The sequence below is a fragment of the Mytilus trossulus genome, unplaced genomic scaffold (assembly GCF_036588685.1).
Source record: "Mytilus trossulus isolate FHL-02 unplaced genomic scaffold, PNRI_Mtr1.1.1.hap1 h1tg000234l__unscaffolded, whole genome shotgun sequence".
Taxonomy (NCBI): Eukaryota; Metazoa; Mollusca; class Bivalvia; order Mytilida; family Mytilidae; genus Mytilus; species Mytilus trossulus.
The window spans coordinates 2,767,187-2,793,203 of record NW_026963315.1 but is presented as its reverse complement, the minus strand read 5'-3'; the positions used below and the strand labels follow the sequence as shown (position 1 = coordinate 2,793,203).

At 32.5% G+C, this 26,017-nt stretch overlaps 2 protein-coding genes and 1 long non-coding RNA gene across 3 annotated transcripts; 1 reads left to right on the top strand and 2 right to left on the bottom strand.

The window, feature by feature from the left end:
- The first annotated feature begins 394 nt into the window (after nucleotides 1–394).
- LOC134701303 (uncharacterized) lies at nucleotides 395–10,903 on the top strand. Its single transcript, XR_010104085.1, has 3 exons — nucleotides 395–458; nucleotides 8,770–8,877; nucleotides 10,334–10,903. It is a non-coding gene; the product is annotated as an uncharacterized LOC134701303 (long non-coding RNA).
- Nucleotides 10,904–16,439: 5,536 nt separating this feature from the next.
- Nucleotides 16,440–18,187, bottom strand: LOC134701324 (uncharacterized). Its single transcript, XM_063562461.1, has 2 exons — nucleotides 17,699–18,187; nucleotides 16,440–16,937 (listed from the first exon to the last, which is right to left on the bottom strand). Exons 1-2 carry the CDS (start codon nucleotides 18,129–18,131, stop codon nucleotides 16,486–16,488), a joined length of 885 nt encoding a protein of 294 aa, XP_063418531.1. The 5' UTR covers nucleotides 18,132–18,187; the 3' UTR covers nucleotides 16,440–16,485.
- A 3,114-nt stretch (nucleotides 18,188–21,301) lies between these two features.
- Nucleotides 21,302–23,023, bottom strand: LOC134701325 (complement C1q-like protein 4). Its single transcript, XM_063562462.1, has 2 exons — nucleotides 22,702–23,023; nucleotides 21,302–21,756 (listed from the first exon to the last, which is right to left on the bottom strand). Exons 1-2 carry the CDS (start codon nucleotides 22,958–22,960, stop codon nucleotides 21,305–21,307), a joined length of 711 nt encoding a protein of 236 aa, XP_063418532.1. The 5' UTR covers nucleotides 22,961–23,023; the 3' UTR covers nucleotides 21,302–21,304.
- Nucleotides 23,024–26,017: the final 2,994 nt, after the last annotated feature.

The following is a 26,017-nucleotide window of genomic DNA, read 5'->3' as shown; positions in this document are numbered from 1 at the left end:
ACTACCTGTCTATATTGTAGCCAACGACAACAACAAAAAAGAATAGTAAATTCAACAAGATTAATTATACAAATTTCAAAGACACGTGATACAAATTGAAAGGAAAGCTTTAATACTGTTGTAATAACTGAATGTTCGATCGTAGTCTTTACTCTATCCGAAATTTAACTACTACATGTAACTGTTGAAATAAGTTCACAAACTAGTGTGATGTGGTAGAGTTTACAAATAAAAAAAACTCCACAGATAATTTGAGGATACTTATTTAATTCTGAATATGTCTAGTTTTGGTGTCTGTAAATTTATTTAAAATAAAGATCTCCGCAGCGACATTAAGGTGGTTTTCCCGCAAAACCGAATAAAAAAATAGTGCAGGAGTTATTTCCCCTATCTCGATCAGAATGTGTAATGGCGGGCGACTTTTGACGTTGCAGACACAGTAACAAATGTAGCAATAGGTAAGGTACTCGTATCGCATGAATAATGAAATATATGTCATATGGTGTCTTTTTTCATATTATAAGGTATTTTCATATCAAGAAATGGAAATAATGTGAGTGAAAGTTGTATTTATCAAAAGAAAAATCGCAAGCGGAGTTTAAGCTCCGCCCACCTGTTTACCTTATTTGGAAATTCAATGTAGTTGCGAAGCTTGCAGTTTGCAAGTTGGTTAATTGAAAATAACTGAAGTAGCAGTGCACTTGTCAGTTGAGAGTATAACGACCTGGTTGAAGAAACAGATGAGAACAAATGGAAAATTTATTCAATATGATCCAATGTCAGGACAAAACACGACTTAGGTGTAATTTATCGCTTTCAGGTATTAAAATCTAGAGATATATACAAAAATGCAGAGGGCATGGCTTGTGCACTTAAAAGATCAGATTAACCACTTGATGCAATATTTAATTTTAAACCATGGCCAATATCCATCATTTAATACGAAAGACACCGAACACACAGGGGTTTGTTAATAATATGCCATATGGTCCACAAAAATTATGAACTTTCCTCTTGTGTCAGCTGATAATTAGGAAAATGAAGAAATAAAATTAAAAAAATGTGCTTGGTTGTGCCTTTAACCGCCTTTTTGATAATAATATGCATTAACTGTAATATCAAGGGCAAATACTTCAATTGCATGATGCCATCAGTTATGTAGACATTGTACTATATAGTAAAATATAATTTACATCATGCCATTCGTCAAAAGTAATTAAACTGGCAGGACACGTCAAAAATTGAAAACTTTCAAGTAATTATAATTATTAAGACTAATCCTACCATTGACTCGGTTATAATTTTGCCGGGGCTAATTATTCTTCATCAAAATGGTTTTGTAAAGTTATTTTTTTTTTGTAATTTTAATAAATTTTGGTAGCTAAAAATGACCAGACAAATTTTCAACTGAGTTTATTATTTAAATATCCCTATATTATATTTAATATTTAAAAAAAAAACTAAAACCCTACCTATCGCCTGATCTTTTTTATGGAACCCTGGCTTTGGCAAACCAAGAGTTTTTTTAATGTGGCCCTACATCAAGAATATGATAGACCCAGAAAGAAGTCTGTTACATGCATATATTTTGAACAATATATACATTGTAACTATTAAGAGGTCATAATTTTTATTGATTAGATAAAAACTACCAACCCAACGCGCATCACTTAAGTTGTATTACATCGTATTTCATTATATTATGACATAGAAAAATACATGCATCCTGGACTCATCAAAATCTTTTGGGACTCATGATCACCATTTCTTAAAGTGGTGAGTCCATGAAAAAATCCTAGTGAGAACCCTGAAAACCAACTTTGAATTTCGATTAATCATGTTAATCATCCCAACCAATCATATTTTTTTGTTTGGTCTGTAATAGTCCAAATAATTATGATGTCTGGCAAGACGATTTTTATTGGGATACGATTGCTGTCAAGCAATCTGTAGACTTTTACCATTGACCCTATGACACACTCCCTCACGTCATTCGTTTTATTCTAAACATTCGGCAACATCTCAGATTATTATGATTGTCTTGCTTTAAAAGGTAAAAACAAGCAAAACAATTGAACATAAACAACTTTCCTGTAATGTTTTACTCATAATCTTCATGTGTGATATTTTCCTTGACCTATATGCGTGTTTTTAACAATACGGAAAATCAGAATTAAACAGTATTTATATTTAGTGTTTTTATAAATTTAGAAACACGTCAGAGGGAATTCCCAAATTTTGATAACTTGCGAGAGTTCTCTGAAAGCCGATCGATAATTCTATTTCTGTCACAAGAACTGAAGTGGAGTATTTCTATATTTTACCGTTATGAAACTGATATTTGATACTGTACTCTCATAAAGAAATGGAGAACCATTCATCATATCATTTAATAAACGTTCTTGCTCCAAATCGCAAGTCGCGGTTTGTTTATGTATTAATGTCCATGCGTGGTCTCACTAATTAGAGACAAAAAGAATTGTAGAGACAAAAAGCGTCAAGAAGCGACAAGAAGAATAATATTAGCAACAAGAAACTATTTAGCGACAAGAAAACATTTTTTTATTTATATTAGTTATTCGAAATAAATATTAAAAAAATATGCAAAAGAAAACAATTTCAACGACATGAAAGTTAATTTTGATAGGGGGAAAATGAAACTTGTAAATCTAATTCAGTTGCTACATTTATTTACATGATATTTTATAAGGTATCACAGGAAGTATATTTTGTCTTTTTATTTGTTTTTAAAACCATTTTTGTACAATATATAATTAACTTGCAAAATGCATTATTTGTGCATAATTATCCAGAAAATACATACACAAATTGTGAAATACAAATTAAGAACTGAAATCAAACAAGAGGAAAACATAATTAAAATGTGAATATTTTTCATCATTTTATTTAGTGTATTGTCTCATTTAACGATATTTATCATGTTTATGCATATAGATTGAAGATTAAAGGAAACTGATGACAATCTTGAGTTTTCAACAGGTGTTCACTATTCGGTACAATAATTTTATATTCTGGTGCGTGTAATTGATGAAGGTGTTAATGATGTTATTGTTGCAATAAAACAAAGGACACGCACCTAGTTAATCTCATGTGTTGCTCTTAATTGTGTATTACCTTAGAGGGAAGCCACAGCTAATGTTGGTCCTATCAGGAAAAATTAATTGTACAGTTAGGAAGGAAATAATATTTCATGTTTTTGTTTTATTAAATCCTTCAAAAGGAAGGTGACAAATCTTTGTTTTTATTTTCATTTTATAGCGTTTTCATTTCCTTTGCTCTTACACATGTTTAATTTCTACATCTATCAATATGATAATAAAAAGTACACAATCTCTTCATCGATTTTTTTTATTTCTTCATCTTTCAATATAATCCTAAAAAATATTTTAATGTATGTGATAACAAAATGTATTCTTGTCGCTAAATAGCTTCTTGTTGCTTTTTGTCACTTATTATTTTTCTTTTTGTCGCTTCTTGACGCTTTTTGTCGCTAATTAGTGAGACCCCACCTGCGTGTAGTTTTCCTGATTTCAAGGGGTATCAGATTGAGTGATTCCCCGCTTCATTGATTAATTTGAAACTCATGGGATTCTTTCTATGTCTGTCTGTATATGGAGGGCTATTGTTGTTGCATAATTTTAAATCACATGCATACTTTAAATTAAAATAAATGTTTCATCGTAAAAATTACCTATAACACCCCTTTAGCAGAAATGGTATCTTCCATGTTATCGTTTCGAGTTGTCTCCCTTTTCGAAGTATTCGTCAAGAAGAATTAACTCGTTAATGCCGGTAAATGTCGTATTATATTAAGAACGATCTCACTGTAAACAGAGGAGTGTGTACGGAAAGGAGTCATGCCCTCTGACCCAAAGGAACTTCAATAATTAAAGAGTAAGAAATGGGGTTCCTCCTAAACTGGTCCGCCGTTCTATCTATAGCTTCGCACCGAAGGTCAGTGTAGCGATAAGTGAACACAATAGGGGTCCAGTTTAGGGTTCCTCCTAGAATTACGGTGATAAGATACGGAAGCAAGTTAACTCGTACCACGGCATTGGAACCAAAAAAGTTATCTTGTACTACTGGGAAGTCGTAACATTCAGAAAAATATATAAAAAATATGATGTTTTATGGGTTTCTGTTTGTAAACTTAATAGAAATAAAGTTGAATTACTTGAATTTTACACAGGAGTTAAATGAAAACTTAGACAAAAATAAAGTATGTTTTAAAGCATTAATGTTTTAACTGATCTTTCAAACTAGAACATAGGCGGATCCAGCCCCCCCTTTTTTTGTGGAAAAAATTTGGTTGATAATAAAGGGAATCATTGAAGCATGACTGGAGCGGGCCCCCTCTTAGGTCAGTCAGCGGGCTCCCCCTTAGGAAAAGTTCTGGATCCGCCACTGTAGAACTTAATCCAGAGGAAAGTTAAAACACTGCTTTAACTACCTTATTAAAATTGAACATGTTGAATATGTATATATCCAATTTAAGTTAATTAAAGCTGTAATCCATGATCACAAATTGAATGCTATGTTTACAATTGTTGAAAGCCATGTGCTTTTTTTGCGGGGAAAATGCGGACCCCCTTAACAGGAATCAGTTAAATTTCATTGTTACATTTATTTATAGACAGTAAAAATAATTTTGGCAATCATTTTGACTAACTGCTAAGATTTAATTATTCATGAAAAATTTTCTTCAGGTAAAACTGTATATACCTTAATTATCTACATCTGCCACAGTATTTTCTATCCAATATACAAGGAACATAAGCTACAAATTGGTCATTGTACTTTCAAATTATATACATTTTACAGACTTAAGAGGTATTGGGTGAAAGTAACGTATATCATGTATATTCATATGATCATTTAACACCATTTGAATGCATTTAAATAAGTTGGTACGAGTTAGCAATGGTACGAGTTTGCATTGGTACAAGTTTTTTTTTAATGGTACGAGTTTACAATGGTACAGGATAACTTTAATTCGATAAAACACAATAAGTACATGGCTCATACACTTGTAACGGGGATTGGCTATTCTTTAAGTTGAGTGACTATTCAGATTGTTACATTTTGCATGTGCAGTTGAATTAGTTTAGAGAATAATACTATCCAGCTGTACCAATTAGTTTAGAGAATAATACTATCCAGCTGTACCAGGGTTACTGAATAAAAATGCTTGAGACTCGCGCATGTTCATGCTTTTTTTGCAACAGTATTCTTGGATCTATTTCTTTCCTCTTTGATCTTTTGAATTTTGGCCAAATCTCATGCATTTGTTTAATGAAAATTTGGCAGAACTGCTATACATGTGTCAATGAAAACTATGGCAATCGTATCCCTCAGAGCATTCTGCTCTTTGATTTCTTATCTTAGAGGCACGAAGGAAGGCGCCCCAGAAATTTTTTTAAAATAGCCTTGCCAGACGTCATAATTATTTGGACTAGGTCTATAATAGCAGTTCATGTTGTTCAGATAATTGTAAGGTCTTACATTAGAAGGCTAGCTATTTCATTTTTCGCAGTAAGGCTCAAAGCTAAATTAAATTGGTTTGAAAGATGTCATAATTTTTTAGACTAAGAATAGACCAATGTGCAAATATAAATAAAGACTGAGAGAGCATTGTCCACACACAATATGATTAAATATAAAACAGATTTTCCTAATCTCTTTTGTGGGGAGGGGGCTGGCTATCGTGAGCAGTGCTCTCAGCACTTCTAGTTAAATCATAAAAATTACATTAAGACGAGCAAAAATTAGCAACATGCATATCCTGGGTTAATTTAATTTGCATTAATATAAACATTACAACGTTTAATCCCGCTGCAAATGTTTGCACTTGTTCTAAGTCAGGAATCTGATGTACATGTACAGTAGTTGTGGTTTGTTTATGTAATTTATGAGTGTCTCTCGTTTCTTGTTTTTTATATAGATTAGACCGTTTGTTTTCCTGTTTGAATGGTTTTACACTTGTAATTTTGGGGCCCTATATAGCTTGTTTATTGATGTGAGCCAAGGCTCCGTGTTGAAGGCCATACATTGACCAACATGTATAATGGTTTACTTTTATAAATTGTTATTTGGATGGACATGATAGAGAGTTGTCTCATTGGCACTCACACCACATCTTCCTACATTGCATTTCTATTGTACATGTTGTATGGCAAAAGTGATTTCTTTATTTTAAAAAATATATGATTCATTATCATGATTATATATGTAACAATGTATACACAGGTTCATACTATTTTGACATATATAGCTCTAATTTTTTTCACTACTTGTACATCTTTTGATTTTAAATGTTTGGCTTTGAGTGTTCCTGGTGAAGGTAAATCCAGACTTAGCCAGAAAAGTGCTATGGACGCATGAAATTATTGAACGTGTTGTTTTCAATTTTTCATGCTCCTTTATTTAAATAAAAAAGTATATAATTACATTCTCTTTTTTTTAGCTCACCTGGCCCGAAGGGCCAAGTGAGCTTTTCCCATCACTTTGCGTCCGGCGTCCGTCGTCTGTCGTCCGTCGTCCGTCGTCGTTAACTTTTACAAAAATCTTCTTCTCTGAAACTACTGGGCCAAATCAAACCAAACTTGGCCACAATCATCATTTGGGTATCTAGTTTAAAAAATGTGTGGCGTGACCCGGACAACCAACCAAGATGGCCGCCACGGCTAAAAATAGAACATAGGGGTAAAATGCAGTTTTTGGCTTATAACTCAAAAACCAAAGCATTTAGAGCAAATCTGACATGGGGTAAAAATGTATATCAGGTCAAGATCTATCTGCCCTGAAATTTTCAGATGAATCGGTCAATCGGTTGTTGGGTTGCTGCCCCTGAATTGGTAATTTTGAAAAAATTTTGCTGTTTTTGGTTATTATCTTGAATATTATTATAGTTAGAGATAAACTGTAAACAGCAATAATGTTCAGCAAAGTAAGATCTACAAATAAGTCAACATGACCAAAATGGTCAGTTGACCCGTTTAGGAGTTATTGCCCTTTATAGTCAATTTTTAACCATTTTTCGTTAATTAAAGTAATCTTTTACAAAAATCTTCTTCTCTGAAACTACTTGGCCAAATTAATCCAAACTTGGCCACAATCATCTTTGGGGTATCTAGTTTAGAAAATGTGTGGCGTGACCTGGTCAACCAACCAAGATGGCCGCCACAGCTAAAAATAGAACAAAGGGGTAAAATGCAGTTTTTGGCTTATAACTCAAAAACCAAAGCATTTTGAGGAAATCTGACATGGGATAAAAATGTTTATCAGGTCAAGATCTATCTGCCCTAAAATTTTCAGATGAATCGGTCAATTGGTTGTTGGGTTGCTGCCCCTGAATTGGTAATTTTGAGGAAATTTTGCTATTTTTGGTTATTATCTTGAATATTATTATAGATAGAGATAAACTGTAAACAGCAGTAATGTTCAGCAAAGTAAGATCTACAAATAAGTCAACATGACCAAAATGGTCAGTTGACCCGTTTAGGAGTTATTGCCCTTTATAGTCAATTTTTAACCATTTTTCGTAAATTAAAGTAATCTTTTACAAAAATCTTCTCCTCTGAAACTACTTGGCCAAATTAATCCAAACTTGGCCACAATCATCTTTGGGGTATCTAGTTTAAAAAATGTGTGGCGTGACCTGGTCAACCAACCAAGATGGCCGCCACCGCTAAAAATAGAACATAGGGGTAAAATGCAGTTTTTGGCTTATAACTCAAAAACCAAAGCATTTTGAGGAAATCTGACATGGGATAAAAATGTTTATAAGGTCAAGATCTATCTGCCCTGAAATTTTCAGATGAATCGGTCAATCGGTTGTTGGGTTGCTGCCCCTGAATTGGTAATTTTGAGGAAATTTTGCTGTTTTTGGTTATTATCTTGAATATTATTATAGATAGAGATAAATTGTAAACAGCAATAATGTTCAGCAAAGTAAGATCTACAAATAAGTCAACATGACCAAAATGGTCAGTTGACCCCTTTAGGAGTTATTGCCCTTTATAGTCAATCTTTAACCATTTTTCGTAAATCTAAGTAATCTTTTACAAAATCTCCACTGAAACTACTAGGCCACAATCATCTTTGGGGTATCTAGTTTGAAAAATGTGTCCGATGACCTGGCCATTCAACCAAGATGGCCGCCACGGCTAAAAATAGAACATAGGGGTAAAATGCAGTTTTTTGCTTATAACTATGAAACCAAAGCATCTAGAGCAAATCTGACAAGAATTTAAATTGTTAATCAAGTCAATATCTATCTGCCCTGAATTTTTCAGATGCATTGGACAACTGGTTGTTGGGTTGCTGCCCTCCAATTGGTAATTTTTAAAGAAATTTTGCCGTTTTTGGTTATCTTGAATACTATTATAGATAGCGATAAACTGTAAACAGCAATAATGTTCAGCAAAGTAAGATCTACAAATAAGTCAACATGACCTAAATGGTCAATTGACCCTTAAGGAGTTATTGCCCTTTATAGTCAATTTTTAACAATTTTCATTAATTTGGTAAATTTATGTAAATTTTTACCAAATATAGTTCTCTGTTACTAATGGGCAAAGTTCATGATAGATATAATTGTAAGAAGCAAAATCGTTCAGTAAAGTAAGAACTTCAAACACATCACCATCACCAAAATACAATTTTGTCATGAATCCATTTGTGTCCTTTGTTTAATATGCACATAGACCAAGGTGAGCGACACAGGCTCTTTAGAGCCTCTAGTTTTAGGTCACCTGACAATAACAGGACTGAGGTTACAGTATGCCATTCATGCTGTGATGAAATATAAAGTAATGGTTTGAATTTGGAGAGCTTCATTACATGTATTATAGACAGGTAAATTGTTTTATCCTGCAATTATCTAACTATTGTACATGTACATGTACAATAGGACGACTCTCCTGAAGGGTCCCAAGTTAAACAGAAATTAAAAACTATATGTCATCATTTAGGCCTTATGACCTTCAACAATGAGAAAAACACATTCTGCCACATTGACTTCTCTAAAAGGCGCCAAATCATAATATTAATAAACCTGTTGAAGGAGAAAACTAATGGCCTTATTTATGTGAGAAAAAAGTGAATAAACAAACAGCAACAAACGACAAGTGCTCAATTAAATATTACAGACATATACATAGTCAGGGGAACTACTTGTACAAGTTTATTTTATTTACTTGAAGAAGTAAAAAAAATAAAAACATATAAGTAAATAGATAATGTTTGAAATCTACCCTTATTTTTCTCAAAAATTTACTTGTACAAATAAACATTTCTTCTAAAAAAATCCTCAAGTTTTGAGATGTGAATCATGCCTTTATTGATTTTTCCCAGTTTGGCTCAATTTTTTTTTAATTTTAAGTTCAATGTTTCATCTCATTATATAAATTCATCAAAGAAACTGATTGAGCAAAGATCTTGTATATTTGTACAAGGCCTTAAAAAATTGCTCCTTTGGGGCTTGTAAATGAGCAGTGTTGTGAAGACAACAGACAAATGGGATTTTCATTGTTTATGAAATTACACTTAAATGATTGGTAAAGACATCTGCAGAGAGTACACAATTTAAAATTCGATTAGAGCAAAGAAATCTCAAGAATACAAGAAAGAAAAAAGGATGATTTTTTGAATTATACATTTGTACAAGAATAGCAAGTACAATGTAAAACATTCTGAATGTTTACGGGACATAACTATGCCAATTTTTTGTTTACCTATACAAGTAAATAAGATTCACTTGTATAAGTATCCTACAAATTCCTTTTTTTTTCCATTCTTCAAGAATTGCAATACAATAATTAATGTACTTAATATAAATCATGATAATTTCTGAATTAAAAATGAAGTGTCTGTATATATATGTACCAGCAATAATATTTATTTACACAGACATGACAGATACGCCTATAATCATGATAATAATAATATACTGAACTTGCTAGCAAAAATTTCTTGTGGATTACTGATATTGATCATGTTGATATTGAAGTATTCCTTTCATTGTTTACATTTGGAAAAGGAGATACAAAATAATGAAGTTCAACATAATATTTAAATATTTATTACATAGTGCGCCTTATTAAAATGTGTTAGGAAATTTTATTTTTTGTGCAAATGTTGAATGAAGACACTAGTACTACTACTGGTAAAAAATGACAAGAATTATTCTGTTAGCATTTTAACAGTACTTTTTTGAAGAAGTATGTTTGCACTAACTTTTGATTACTTTTCTCATATTGAAAATTTGATATATACATTGTTCTTGTATTATATTTGCATTTTCATATTTCAGGGATGAAGAGCTGCAGTCAGACACCAGTTAAAAGTTACTTATAGCTCATCATGGCCATTATGGAAGATCTGATGAAAATTTGTTTAGAAAGCTACCAAATATGTCCATGAAAAATAGAAAAATGACAGCAATTCTACATAATGCACTATACTAAGCAGAAGCATTGACTGTTTCAAAACCAAATGAATTGGAATTTAGTGTATTGATGCTGAAAGAGAGAGGAATATTATTAATTGGACACTTTAACTTCTTTTTCATCATTATTGAAGTTGATGTATACCATCTTAAAGAGTTTTTACTTCAGTTAAAAGGAATACCAAATATACATAATAAAGGCAGTTTGGAGATTTGTGAATATTCTTAAAATAGGAGTTTCAAAAAGGATTTCAGTTAAAATATTGTATTTCACGGATGTCAGAAATGTAATTTTATGTCTTTTTCGTGAAATGTTTTTAAAAATCTGCAATATCTAACCAAGACGAGTGAGAGATCTACAGACAGACCTATGATATTCAGTTGAACTGTAAACATGGTAAAGGGGAATTTTGAAATATTCATTTATAAGACTTCTATGAGTGTTTTGTTATTTTTTATGGCAATTACAGGAAACGATGTAAAAAGTAATTCAATATAGATATTAATCCTACCAGAAAACCTACAGATATCATATGTACATTTCAGACATATACAAATTACATCATGTACATTGTACATGTACAAATGTAAGCATGCAATATTAATTCACTGATGCACCACCTATGTAGTTGCATGTCTATGTAATTATAAAAGTAAGAATAATTATGACATACATGATATATGATTGCCAATGAAACAACTCTCCATCAGAGAACAACTAGTCATAATCATATACATGTATTAGCCACCAGAGAACAAGAAAATCATATTTTGTCATGGTTTACCAGTTTATATTTCAATCTTATTTCATAACACAGACTATACAGGTTTACAAAATGTTCAAAAGCATAATAAAGTGTTTTGATTGCAGTTGTTGGTCATATTGATGTTGGCCTTCAATACTGAGTAAGACCTCTGTACAAATGTAACATCCACAGAATGTTTGAACCAAAAAATTTTGGATATTTGTCTATGCTTGCATTAATCATGTAGCTGCTCTTTTGTGCATATGTACATTTACATACACGTTCATATGCATTTCATTTTCTAGTGGTATACAAGGCATACATGTACATGTACTTGGAAACTTGTGATTGAATATTTCCACAGTATAAAAAATTCTTATATCTAGCAAGATTAGCAAAAGATGTTAGATACATGTATATACATGTACATGTACTGTATTATATTACCATATGCACATGATGCATACATAAAACATTTTACATGTACATTTTTATGGCAATGAGACAGCATTCCCAACACACAGACAGAAATTACTTTCTATATATTTTAAATTTGAATGTATCATACATGTAATTATCATGATTATGTAGTACAGCTAGAATTTGATTAAAAAAAAAGATGATGTGGTATACTTGCCAATGAAGTTTTGATTAACAATTAAGTTGTGTTATTTTTTGTGATTGGGTCAGGTAAACATGGTAAAGATTAACCCATGGTTTTTGGTAGGCAGTACATTGTAGTTCTATAAGCGTTAACCTGGTTAACACGTACATACATTGTATCATTTTATGAGTTTCCGTCTGACTATTTTGTCCTTTCCCCTATTTCATGGAAATCGATTCGATCTGATTGATTTGACACTTCGGGATTGTGGTTAAGTATAAATTATATTAAGTTAGTTATTTCTGTATTTAGATGTATATTCTGGTACATAAAATGTCTTCAATTAGGACAGAAAAGAAATACCATTTCAGTTGACTCCAATCTCAGCAGGTGATAGAAATAAGTTTTCTGATTTTAACATCTTTAAGATGTCAGAACATGATGAACCTGAATTAAAATATTATGGCACTTAATAATGAAAACACAATTGATTGATTGTGCTGAATGTCACATAAGCACATACGACTATTTCTTTGCTGTCCATTTGTATTGGTGGACACTTTGCACAGAAGGCAGGAATTTAATATGAAATGAGCGGCAGTAAAAAATAGGTCACTATTTCCAACTTCATGATAGAATTGTATTCTTTGATGTCTTTTGAGGTTGAGAAATTAAGATGATATATTTACAAGGCTGCAGATTGAATCATAGGTACACTGTACCTGTACCTAAATCTGAAACAAATCAGATGAGATTAAAATAAGTCATATACAATGTATGCATCTGAAATAATTTTTCAAACTGGTATTTCCCTTTATATATATAAAATTGAGAATGGAAATGGGGAATGTGTCAAAGAGACAACAACCCAACCAAATAAAAAACAACTATATATATACAATGTACATGTAGCATGATGTAGTGGAAGCATAAATTATAGAGCACAAAGGTTTTTTTTTTAAATTTGGGGTACTCAATGTCTTATCTTCTAATCTTTACTCCAAAAGGTAGTTTGTGCAAATATTGAAACTCACACATTCTATGACAAAGGAATTATATCCCCCATGTTAATGCTGGTGTACAAATTTTAAAATGTATGCCTTTGAATTAAACATAATAAAATCAGTAAAAGTAGGGCAGAATAATTTTACCAAGTAACTGTAAGGTTATAAGAATAAGTCAAATACTGCTCCAGATTGGTTGAAAGGGAATATTCTGTGTAATAAGACGCAGGAAATAACTATGGAGTCCGACATAATAAAAAAAAAGCAAGCCATACAAAAAAACTGGCATACATTTTGTAGCAGCTGGTGAAAATAGATGCAAAAGAATCACCAGAATGAATCTAAAAATGACAAATCATGATTTACAATTGATACCAGTCACACTTGATAAACAGGAGATATTCAACAAATAAAATCTCGATCTATTGATGTGATGCAGGTAGGAGTTATTAAAGTATATTTATAATTTAAACATTACCAATGACACACCCAACTTCTTTATAAATGCAGCTTTTTTCATTAAAATGTTAATGATTCACAATACACAAACACTAGAAGAGACCTAGTAGGCTAATATATTAAGTTTATATAATGAACTTTTACTTGCAGAACGAGAACTTTACAAGCACACGAGATGCGATTCCGGATTTGAGCAAAAAAAAGGGGGAAGGCTGCATGCCCTTACACTACATGCATGTAACCCACGTATGGGGTGTATAATAATGACCTTGTAGTCTTATCTATTAAATTAATTTATATATTGAACTTTGACTTGTAGAACGAGAACTATACAAGCACCCGAGATGCGATTCCGGATTTGAACAAAAAAGGGTGGAAGGCTGCATGCCCACATGCATGTAACCCACGTTTGGTGTGTATAATAATGACCTGAATAATTCTGGTTTTTTGCCTTCAATAATTTAAATAGCAATAGGAGAATAGTTGTTTATTCGCACAAACATATTATTATATGAAGCGCCGGTGAAAACAAAATATACACGTAGTTTTCCCGTCAGCCGATCCGACTATTACAACAGGGTCTTTCAAACGCTTTTTCGTGCATTTCAGGGCGATTATGCTTCTACATGTTAGAAAAATTGAAAAGTGCAGGTGCAAGAGCTATACCAACCCACTTGATTCTGGTATTGGTAGAAAGGCCACATTTCAAACTTTTCGAAAAGTGCTGCTACTAGTTATATAGCGTTCTTGTAAAAGAAATTTCACAACCCGAAGTGCCAAAAAATCAATAAATCGATTAAATTCTCCATGTTTTATTGTTTTTTAATTACAAAACCTCTAATGAAAATTAAGTGGCAGCACTTTTCAAGTAAAACAAGTTATCCTGATTTCAACGAGCCCAAAATCAGGGCGCTCCGATTTCATCTTGCACCTGCACTTTTGACTTTTTTGGGAAATGTCTTTACTTTCAGTTTGAAGTCACGTGACACTAGTGTATTTATATTTTCTAAAAATAAAAGTTTGTAATATAAATAAGAAAAGACCCTTTTCCCCCCGATTACTCATATGAAGTGTATTTTGGCTTTTAGACAGAGAAAACTAACTCTGAGTCCAATATGATTTTTCTTGTGCATAAAAATGGAAATTTTCTTGAAACGACCTAATTAACACCCCTGCGTCTGATTTTGTTATACTACATATAAAAAAATCAGACTGAGACGAGATTAACTGATCATGACATTTCTACCTTAGAACAGTTTTAGACAGTTCTACCAAGAAGTGGCCAAATCTTTGACTAGAACAGTTCTACCATTAGAACTGATTTGGTCAGTTCCACGACTAAAATTGACTTAGTCAGTTCTATCCATAGAAGAGTTTCAAGAATGCTTTGTCTTATATATAAATTAGTTAAAAAAATATGAAATTTATAAAAATTCTCATCACAGCACTGTTTTTACATTTTTTAAACTGCAGTAACGTAATTTAGAACTATTCTGCAATCCTGACAGTTCTACAGTTAGAACTGATAAAGTCAGTTCTGCTGACAGTTCTACGGTAAGAACTGATTTGTTCAGTTCTGCTGTCAGTTCTACAACTAGAACTGATCCTGATAGTTCTATCTAGAGCTGATTGGGTCAGTTCTAACTAGAACTGATTCTGACAGTTCTACCTAAACAGTTCTAGGGTAGAGCTGTTCTAGATAAAACTGTTCTAAGACAGTTTAGAACAGTTCCATGACAGATTATTCTGACAGTTCTAATGAGTTGTTGGAATCGATCTCCACTATAGGTCAGATAATTATCTATGCATTTTGTGAATCTTTAAAAGCACAGAGTAATGTAACATAATAATTGAAACTTTTTTTTTAATCTATATATGTTGGTGACAGTATGAAAGTATTAGCCAAAATAAAGTTTGTCTGAAATGTTTTTGATTTAATATACCAAAACGTTGTCTGCTGTGTGTTCATTCTTTTTAATCTTGCAATTAGGAGATAACTGTATTGTATTTTAAGCTCCGACGGCATCAATTGGGGATTTGATGGTCGCAAATTAAGTTTACTGGTGACGCGTTAGCGGAGACAGTAAACGGGTATTTGCGATCATCAAATCCCAAATTGATGCCGTCGGAGCTTAACAAACAATATTGTTATCTCCATTCTAATGAAACTGACAAAAACAACGTTAAAATATGTTTTTTAAATCTGTCATATGTCGTCTGCGCTTGCCCGAACGTCCCAGAACATCAATTGTCAATTGATGCCATGTAAGAAAGTGACGTTATCCAATCAAAATGAACGTAACAAACGTTGTTGCATTAGAATGCTACACTAGGGTTGAGAATGGAAATGAGGAATGTTTAAAATATACAACAACCTGACCAGACTTGGAAGCGGTAAGTATATAAACAAATGCATCAGCCACGAGGAAGGACTTGACTCAAAAGCTATTTTTATAATGGATGTGATGCTGCTTCTATAAACACTATACATAATGGTTTACGTGACTATTTTTACTATATTAAGTTATATTTTATGTTTTTTCAGTTGTATTTATTTTTTATTTTCTTGTGATATAAAACATTAATGTACTGACTGTGCCTATAGGTTCTTTATTGGAAATGAAATGTATCTTATTCATCGTATCTTATACAAGGGTTCTATACAAAACATGACAAAGAGAGAATATAATTAGTATCAAAGGGGTAAACAATATTGTGACAGTATTTTGATCTCTAGATAGTTTTTTTTGTGTTGTTCGATTGCTGTTTCATTGTTGTATAATCTATATCTTTTTACATTCATAAGATATCTGCATGAATTTATTTAAAAGTCCTCAGTCTACAAAATACTAAGTAGTTGTTTTGTGTTCTTTTAGAAATGATTGACATTATGTATTTGTAAATAAAGAATTTTAAAATAAGGCCTTTATTTTGCATTTGTGCTGCTCCACTTTGTATTGATAGTCATTGATTGAAATCCAAATATTGTGGATAATTGAGGGCAAAAAATTGTTGTATTTACCTGTCGAAAGTCTTAGCATGCTACCAATTTAGTCTTTATTCAAAACAAAGAATATTCACTAAGTTTATTTAAACATATTTTATCAACAACTAGTAATGATCAGCATTTATTTTGTGAAAATCTTACTGGGCTCCAATATCACAACAAATAGACGTCCTTTTCAATTAAGCGTCAACCAAAAATCACACTTTAATACCTGAGAAAGACGAACGCATAATAGAAGAGCTTGCTATGCTACCGATTGATTGGTATGTAGGATTTAAACGCACAAAGCAGACATCCCCTTGTTTTAAAGCCAGCACTGCAAAACCTGTGCAGCCGGTAAAATCGTTGTTTGACGTCTGGCTGTCAATGAATATCGTACCACGTGGCATGCTGTTTACTGTGAGTTCTACGGAGGCATAATTTCTTGCGCCATTAGGAAAAACAGTGTACGAAAGAATATATACACCATTGATTGGTACGGTGAACGCGCCACTGTGTTGGCTATAAGCCTGTCCAATGTTTGTTTCAACGTGATCAAAAATAAGGGTATGATGTGGAACTATAGCCTCGGTTTTGCTCATGTACGCATAAAACGCTACGTCGTTTGTGTCTATTGGTGACTGGATACCACCTGCCAGTAATCTAGAAGCTGAAAAGGAGAGTATAGGAAAAAAATAATTGATTACAACTTAGGATTGAAACGTTGACAATAATAAATACCTAATAGCGTAAGGCGATCTTAGTTTAGAGATGTATATCGGCGTTGAATTAAAAATATATGTAGCGGAGCTTTCGAACTATATGTTATTCTTTATGTAGGGAATATTTTAGATAAGACCAGTATTACCTCCTATGATTTTTAGGAATATCATTGTTTAAATGCAAACACATAAAGATCTTGTATATTAACCAACCTAACAAGTTGTTATTATTGGCATTCGTGTTTGTGTTAACCAATGGAAGTAGGTTTCTTTATATTAAAGACTTGATCACTTTGAAAGGCCACAAGTCTAAATTTCAACTGATAAGATAATAAGAAAGTTGGTAAGGTAAAGTAATTGCGCAATGTGCTGGTGACCTAGAACCAGATATGGCATTTACTAACTAATGAAATTTGGTTAAAGGACTTCTTCTGTATATCCTAAATGTGAAATAAAACTATTTTGTTATGACTGAGTCATTTTCTTCTTATGTCTTCAAACGTTTTGTCAAACATTTATATTTATAAAACACTTTTGAGAATATGAATTCAAAAATGCGAACTATTTAGATTCTGAATACATTTTTGACAAAACTTTTATCGGGCGACATAGACCTCGATTGACGAGACACATTTTTCTATTTGCCCTCAACAGAGATATGTCAATCATCACAACAGTAAAAGAGCGTTTATTAACTCTTATGACTTACCACGATGATTTTTTTTGTTTCCACTTTTCTCCCTTCTTTCATTGTTAAAAGACCCTTCTACAGATTTGTCCAAAAGCATGGAATCATGATTCGTTCCGTTTCTGATTTCCGACTCTTCGTGTGCCATTTCTGTACGTATTGTCTTTCCACGACATGAATGTTTTAGTTCGTTAATTTCCTCTTGTTGGACTGATACACTTTTTTGAATTTCATTCAGTTCTTCTAGTTTAATTTTCTGTGTCTGAACTGTTGCTTCGAGTTTTGCAACTACATTGTGCAGATTTCTATTTTCTGTTTCCAATTTTTGTAAAGTTTCTTCAATACGACTGAAGCGCTCACTGTTTGTCTGGACTCTATCTTCGTCAGCTGCTGCCCCAAACACCGCACATTTTAATGTTACGATCACTGCACAAAATAAAAAAGACTTTTCCATATTTTTAAATAACTTCAACAAATTCAAAGATAAATAAAGTGATTTCGTTTCGACGATTATTTGTCTTGGTGTATAGATAAGTCAAAGATAAATCATAATCATTATGTATATATACGTAGACGGTAGGAAATTTGATAAACTAAATGTACTCTATAGAATGCCAGGAATATATTTGTTGTAAATAAACTCATCAGAGATACCAGGATAGGAATTTTGTGTTTGTGCCAAACGCGCGTTTCGTCTACAAAAAATCTTATTAATGACGCTCTAAACCAAAAAAGTTAAAAAGACCAAATAAAGTACGAAGTTGAAGCGCATTGAGGACCAACATTCCTCAATGTTTTGCCAAAAAAAGCTAATGTTATCTATTTCAGAGGTAGAAAAACCATATTATTTCAAAAATTCAAAATTTTGTTAACAGTATATTTACAATATGACCATATCAATGATAATTCATGTACAGAATGTGTTGACTACTTGACTGTTGATACCCTCGGGGAATAAAACCTCCACCCAGCAGTGGCATCGACCCAGTGGTTGTAAATTAATTGATAAGAGATACCAATATTGAAAAGTGTACAGATTGATCAGAATAGAGTGGACGTTTTGGTTATATTCTACCAAGCCCGGATCATTGTTTTGTTCAAGGGATAGGTTTCATTTCAACATTTAGTCGGTTTTTACGTGATTAAAAAAAATGTATATAAAGATAGGGGTTCAGTCCCGTCATCCTTCTGTGACCGCTAGTCATTGTTCATTTCCCGTGCATGCCACTATATTTTTGTTTCAACTTCAACGACAAGTTACATATTATTGAATTCGAAATTTGTACAATTTTTATACGTTTCAAAACCCTGGCAGTCAGCAGGGTTAAAGAACATCAGTTGTTCGACCTGTTAGTCAAATGCGTTTTGTTTAAATATACTTTTTTACTTTTTTGGTCTTTTTGAAAATGTTGTTTATATATATTTTTAGACCCTTATACAACGAAATTTGTTTGACATGCAAACGTATAAAAATTGCGATTTTTATCCAACGCAGTCATAGATTTGAACGTAGTTTTCAATTTAGACTCGTATATGTATATATATATATGAAATGACTGAATAAATAGTCAACGATAAATGATCATATAAACATGATGCAGTACAATACTAAATATAATATATAACAAGTCTAAAAGGGTACAACATCACCAAAAACACAATAAAACGAACAATATGTTAGATATTTCGGATAACAGATATCCTTTTTCAATAATAGCACGACATAGTGATATTATTGAAGAAGGATATCTGTTATCTGAAATATCTAACATATTGTTCGTTTTATTGTGTTTTTGGTGATGTTATATATATTCATATATATGAATATATATTTATCACTATTGTGTCGCTGCCTTTTTCTCTGGGCGTTCCCGATGATGGGTGCCAAAAAAAAAGGAAAAAAATAAACAAATTGAACCCCGAATGTACTAAAAACTTTACATTCTACTGAAATTGATTGGATAAGATAAGATATAAACCGTTTTGAATTTATTTTCGAAATGTTGTTCGAAACATCTGTAAATTGATTTATTTCCATATCTTGATGTGTGTGGTTTATTTTGTTTATGTATTCATATTTCATATAAAAGGAAGTAAATTTTTTGAAAATTGATGTTTCAGTCGTGTTTTTGTTTTTAATTAACCCCATGAAAAAATATACTGTTTCAATAATGAGGTCTGAGTAGTTCAAAATAAATGTAGGAAGCGGTAATTGTCGATCGATCGATCGATCGAGAGAGAGGGAGAGAGAGAGACAGAGAGAGCGCGCGCGTAATTGAGGCTAGCATTCCGTGTAAATGTTCCTTAACGGCTCCAAACACTGCACATGTGAATGCACCGAATTTCAGGATTATGAGAGTGATTTACCATGGTAAACAATTACCTTATACAAAGTCATGTGTTGTTCATTTGTCTTTGGTTGAAGTTCAGTGTGAGCCAAGGCTCCGTGTTGAAGATCGTACCTTGACCTATAATGGTTTACTTTTATAAATTGTGACATGGATGGAGAGTTGTCTCATTGGTACTAACACCGCGATTTCATATACCTATTGGATAAATAGTTTGAACTGTGGGTTGTGATTAATAGACTGTCGTGGCCTTGTAAAGCCCACTTGCGATATAGATTTTACTCATTGCTGAATGTCGTACGGTTACCTATATTTGCTAGCTTCTACATTGTTCGTCATTTGATATCTTATGAATATAGAGGAGGGATTCAACATATTTTTCGTTTGTTTTCACATGACTTTTCGATAGTGTTAAAAGGGTTTCCTTCATGACCCCTTCTGTATACGTCAGTAATTTTAAGGTCTTGTGTACACCAAATGTATTTTTAAAGTGCTTTCTCCACGAGACTGTCAGAAAAATACGAAAATAAACACACACAACCCCGCCCCCCCCGCAACACGAGTTCAATTTGAAAACGCTCTGTTTATTATACCGGATATAAAAAAAAAGTATAATACGAGTTTATTTTCTCCTCTCAAATGAGACGTCAAAGTAGAGCAGGAAATCTTTAAAGTGAGTGTCTTTATGTAATTATTATTTTCAGTGATGATTATATAGACATCTATTGATGATGACCATATGTTGATCTATAGGTGGTTTTGTTATAATGTTGGTGTTACTCGATTGCTATCTCATTAATATATACCATATGATATATCTCTTAACTTTTATATAGTATTTTCATGAATGAAAAAATAAAGGTTCTGAGCCTTCAACGTACTGTTTTGGGTTCGTTTGTCAATGTAAACATTAATTATTTACTTGTAAATATGAAATATAAAATTGCCACGTTTTTCATAATACTTGTGTGGTTCTACTAACTTTTTTGTATTCCGTGTATAATCAGTTTTAAAGAACAAAAATAAGTGCATTCACGTGGTAAATGGTATAATTCTTATAATTGTTGTTTGCATCTAAATTATTGTGGATCATTAAAGAAACATGGTTGCATTTACCTGCCGAAAGTACTATCTGAGAATGCTACGAAATTTAGTTTCTTTCAAACCAAGCACAAAATATTCACCAGGTGTCTTTATACATATTATTATCAACAACTAATTAATGATCCACATTTATTTCTCAAAAATCTTGTTGGGTTCCAATATCACCAAAAAGAAATCACACTTTAACTCCCGAGAAAGAAGAACGCATGAAGGAATCACTTTCTATTTTCCCAGCGGACTGGTATGTAGAATGAAAACGAACAAGACAGATATCCCCTTGTTTTAAAGCCAGTACTACAAATCCAGTGCAGCCGGTGAAATCGCCGTCCGCGGAGCTGCTGTCAACGAATATCGCACCATGTGGCATGCTGTTTACTGTAAGTTCTACAGAAGCAAAACTACCCGCACCGTTAGGAAAAACTGTGTAAGAAAACATATATACACCACTGATGGGTACGGTGAACGCACCACTGTGTTGGTTATAAGCCTGTCCAACGTTTGTTTCGACGTGATCAAAAATTAGAGTGTGATGTGGAGAAATAGCCTCGGTTTTACTCAAGTAAGCGTAAAATGCAACTTGTTCTGTTCCTGGTAATGACTGAGATCCACCTTCCAGTAATCTTGAAGCTGAAAAAATATAATCATAAAAATTATGAAGTAAGAAGATGTCATGTTATTACCCAGAAATGGGAGTTTGACAAAGATATAAGTTTGAAGTTGTTTTCAGCGTTAAAATATAAACAAAAGATTCGAAACTTAGCTTAATTTTTTGATAGATGGTTTCGAAAGTTACGCATACATTCCGCTTCATATTAATAGACAAAAATGCAAGAAAAATCCAGTTTACAGTAGCACGCAAATGATTACCATGAGAAGATCTACAGTTACTGTTTGTTGGAATATCAATAAACCAAACTTAAACAAATCGTTGTGTACTTGATATCTTTTCAGTTGATTATAATGATGATGAGGAAGAGGATAATGATTTTGATGATGGATCGGTGTTGAATGCACATCACAATGTGTAAATGTTATGTATATAAAATAAGATCCAGAGAATACGCCGATCCGGATTTTATAAGTGATAATTCATCAAGCAACGGTCCAAAAAAAGACAAGTCTACCTAAAGGAACATATTTTAGGGATGATAACCGACTAGTCTTTCTCCTGCTCCTATTTGTTGCGTCCTTCAATAGCTGTGAAGATGAGAAGCAAAATATACTAATTTCATATCTTAAATTTGACACGGCTTTTGATCGAACCCACAACACTCCTAGAATCAGATAATTATTTTTGTTCTAACCGTAATTAACCAATACTTGGAGTTATCAACAAACTTGTGTGAATTAAATGTGCAAATCTTACATCTTGTAATGCAAGTTATTCATTTTTGAAAGGTCCTTAATTGACCTCTGTGCTTTTTTTTTTTATCCAAACCTTTTACATGATGACATCGACCTTCATTGAACAAATCTTTTTTTAATTTGTTCTATAAATTTCCTTGAAGTATCAGAAATATAACAATCATTACAACATAAAAGAGGCGTTAAAATTAAAACTTGGCTACTTACAACGATTTCTGTATTGGTTTTCAATTTTCTCCACTCTTTCCTGCTCTTGAACTATTCCTTCAAGTTTGGAAATTTTGTTTTGCTGTTTTTCAACAACATTTTTTAGGTTTCTGTTTTCATTTTCTAAAATTTTCAAAGATTCTTCAATTCGACTGAAACGCTTACTGTTTGCCTTGCAACAGTCTTCGTCGGTTGGGGTCCCACACACGCCACATGTCAATGTCACGATTAAGGCAAAAACTAGAAAATAACTTTCCATATTGTAGAATAATTTTCAAAATGTCAAAGTTTAAGAGAGATATTTACAACGATTATGTCACTTGGTTCATTTATAATTATATGTAGGTACGAAGATAAGCTTTCAATGTCATTTATTTGATTGTGAACATGATAAACTTTAGTAGTGAATGTACGCTTTGCACCGGAATATATTCATTGTAAGAACATCATAGTGACGTTGTGACCAGCAGGAAAGTTGGCAAATACTATGTATAATGATTTCAAATAAGTATTTTTTTAGAGGCCCTTTATAGCTTGCTGTTTGGTATGAGTCTAGACTCCGTGTTGAAGACAATACCTTGACCTATAATAGTTTACTTTTATAAATTGTGACTTGGATGGAGAGTTGTCTCATTGGCACTCATACCACATCTTCTTACATCTATAGACTATATGGTTATATGCTTTAAATATAGCAGATCCAGAAATTTTGAAAAGAACTATATTCCAGTCTAATATCAGGTGGAATACAAGGAAATGAGGTATCATCCGTCACCCTGCTGTATCTGTAATTGTCTTTCTATGAATAATGTATGGGACCCCAATTCAAAACTCAACTATAAACCCCTATCTATTCAATCAGTCATTTCAATTTTCACAGCTTTCTAAACAGTTATATAGTGATATGTACATTTCTACACATGTGCCAAGTTGCAACCAATATTTTTAAGTCTAGTAGTGAAAGCAACTGCTACTAAAATAGTATGTCTTGAGTTCAGGTACACCGGAAGGCTAGGCTGATTTATTATCAATTTTTATCCCTTGCAACCTTACATGTATTGTTGCAAAAAATAAAAATATTTAATATTAAATTGAAGCATTTATTAATGCTAATCTTCTAATGCCAAAAAAAAAAATGCTTTACGAAAATAACTAATACTATTTCTATATATAATTATGTTAATTGCAGTATAATCTTTCCATCCAAAATTGACGTGTTTTACATTTTGATATTTCTTAGTTTGATACACCATAATGGTTCCTTCTTTTTAAGGATAATGAATTTTTACGACAGTTACGATATTTCCCGTTGTGACAACATTTTGTACGAATTAACATCTTCACAATAACCCAGAGTTAAAAAATATACATGAAAATCGTATCATGCTCTCCTATTCAAGCGAGCACGAGACTACCGTCAAGGTTTAAAAACTAAAATATTTGTTCAAATGGGGTTCTTTGTCTTCAGTATTAATATTGATTTATTACAAATACTTTTGTAAATTTTCAACTGATGATTTGGTAAATTTTATAAGTTTTATAAAAAAATAAGATTTCAACACTGGTATGATGCATACAAAAAACTTCGTCATTTTACTTTTGTTAAATTAGTAGTTTGTGTTTTTTTTTTCAATTGGGGAATTAGACATCAACAGCAGGAGTTACAATGTCTCTGTCTAATCAATATTCTTACATTTCAAGAGTGCTTCATATGTCTGCATCGACAGCAACCAAGAGACATTCACGAGTTAAGTTTCAATTTTCAATACAATGCAAGAAAACAAGAATGTGTCCATAGCACACGGATACCCCATTCGCCCAATCATATTTTAAGGTCAGTGGACCGTGAAAAATCATATCATAGGGAACATGTGCTTTAAGTTTCAACTTGATTGGACTTCAACTTCATCAAAACTACATTGACCAAAAACTTTAATCAGAAGCGGGACATACAGACGAACGGATTGACGAACAGACACACAGACAAAAAATGTGTAGGATAAAATGTAAGAATAAGAAATGAATGCTTCTTTAATTTCAAAAGGAAGTAACAAATGTTGATTGGGTTCACATTTTTTTTAATTTAAGAATGAAGCGATCCCGCACTACATATAAATGTTCTTCGGTCAAAGCTTTAACTTACTCCCTGACATAAATACAAGTGTTATATATTGGATTAATTTAGAACTTAGCATATATAGTACTATGCGACTTTTCTGTTGGTTAGCATCGTAGTTCAATCTGTAAGTGTGTCGGCCGGTTTTTGTCTCATCGACGTTTACCATAAATCTCAAATAAGAGAGCCGTGGTGAAGTGGTTAGTGCATCGTACTACTAACACAAGGTTCCTGGTTCGAATCACGTTCGGGATGAAAATTTCAGGAACTCAATTTTCGGCTCTCCCTTGACATCATTTGCGAGTATGGTCTTAAGGAAACGATGATAGTCCGTCGGAAGGGGACAATAAATGGCCGACCCGTGTTAAGAGAGAGCCATATCTCTTGCACGTTAAAGACACCCTTGTAGATTTCGAAAAAGAGTAGGTTAATGCCGCTACAAGGCAGCACTTGCACCCTCAAAGTGGAGAGGGATTAATATAAGTTGAAAAACTTGTTTCCTAATCCGCTATAAATAAATATGTTTAACCTAAACAAATCTCCTTTTATTAATATCAACACTTTATTGTTTTGGTTATTATAATTCTGTTTAGGACACAAACGATACATATAAACATAACAAATTGCTAAAAATAACAAACAGAACTGCATATGCATAATACCTTATGTTTGTGGTTTTACATTTATTATATGTTATATAATTCATATAAACAAATCATAAAAGATATGATTTAATTGAAAAATTATGTTTATGTCGTGCTTGAAAAAAAATTCTACCACATACGGAACAATATCTGTTTTATTGCATTTGCAGTGATTAAATACAAGGACGCGGTAATTATACATATGCAAGGCTTCTTTTAAGTACGAAGTACGAAAGTCTTGTTAAGGAGAAGGGGTAAACAAAAAAGTTTCTAAACAGACAAAATGTACCCTTGAAAACGAAAAAAAAAAATAGAAAACAAAATACTTGTACTACACATATAATTTATTTGAAAGATTGAGCATCCTAAACCCCATAAAAAACGATGGTAAATTTGAGTGCTCCAGAATCGTTAGCAGCGTATGCTCCTTTTGTGCATTTGTCGTGTAACGCATTAATGTTTGAAGAAAATCGTCGATCAGGTTTTTAATCACCCTGGTAGACGTTATACTCAAAAAGGAACATTTTGTAATGGTGGGGCATTTTAAATGAAAAAC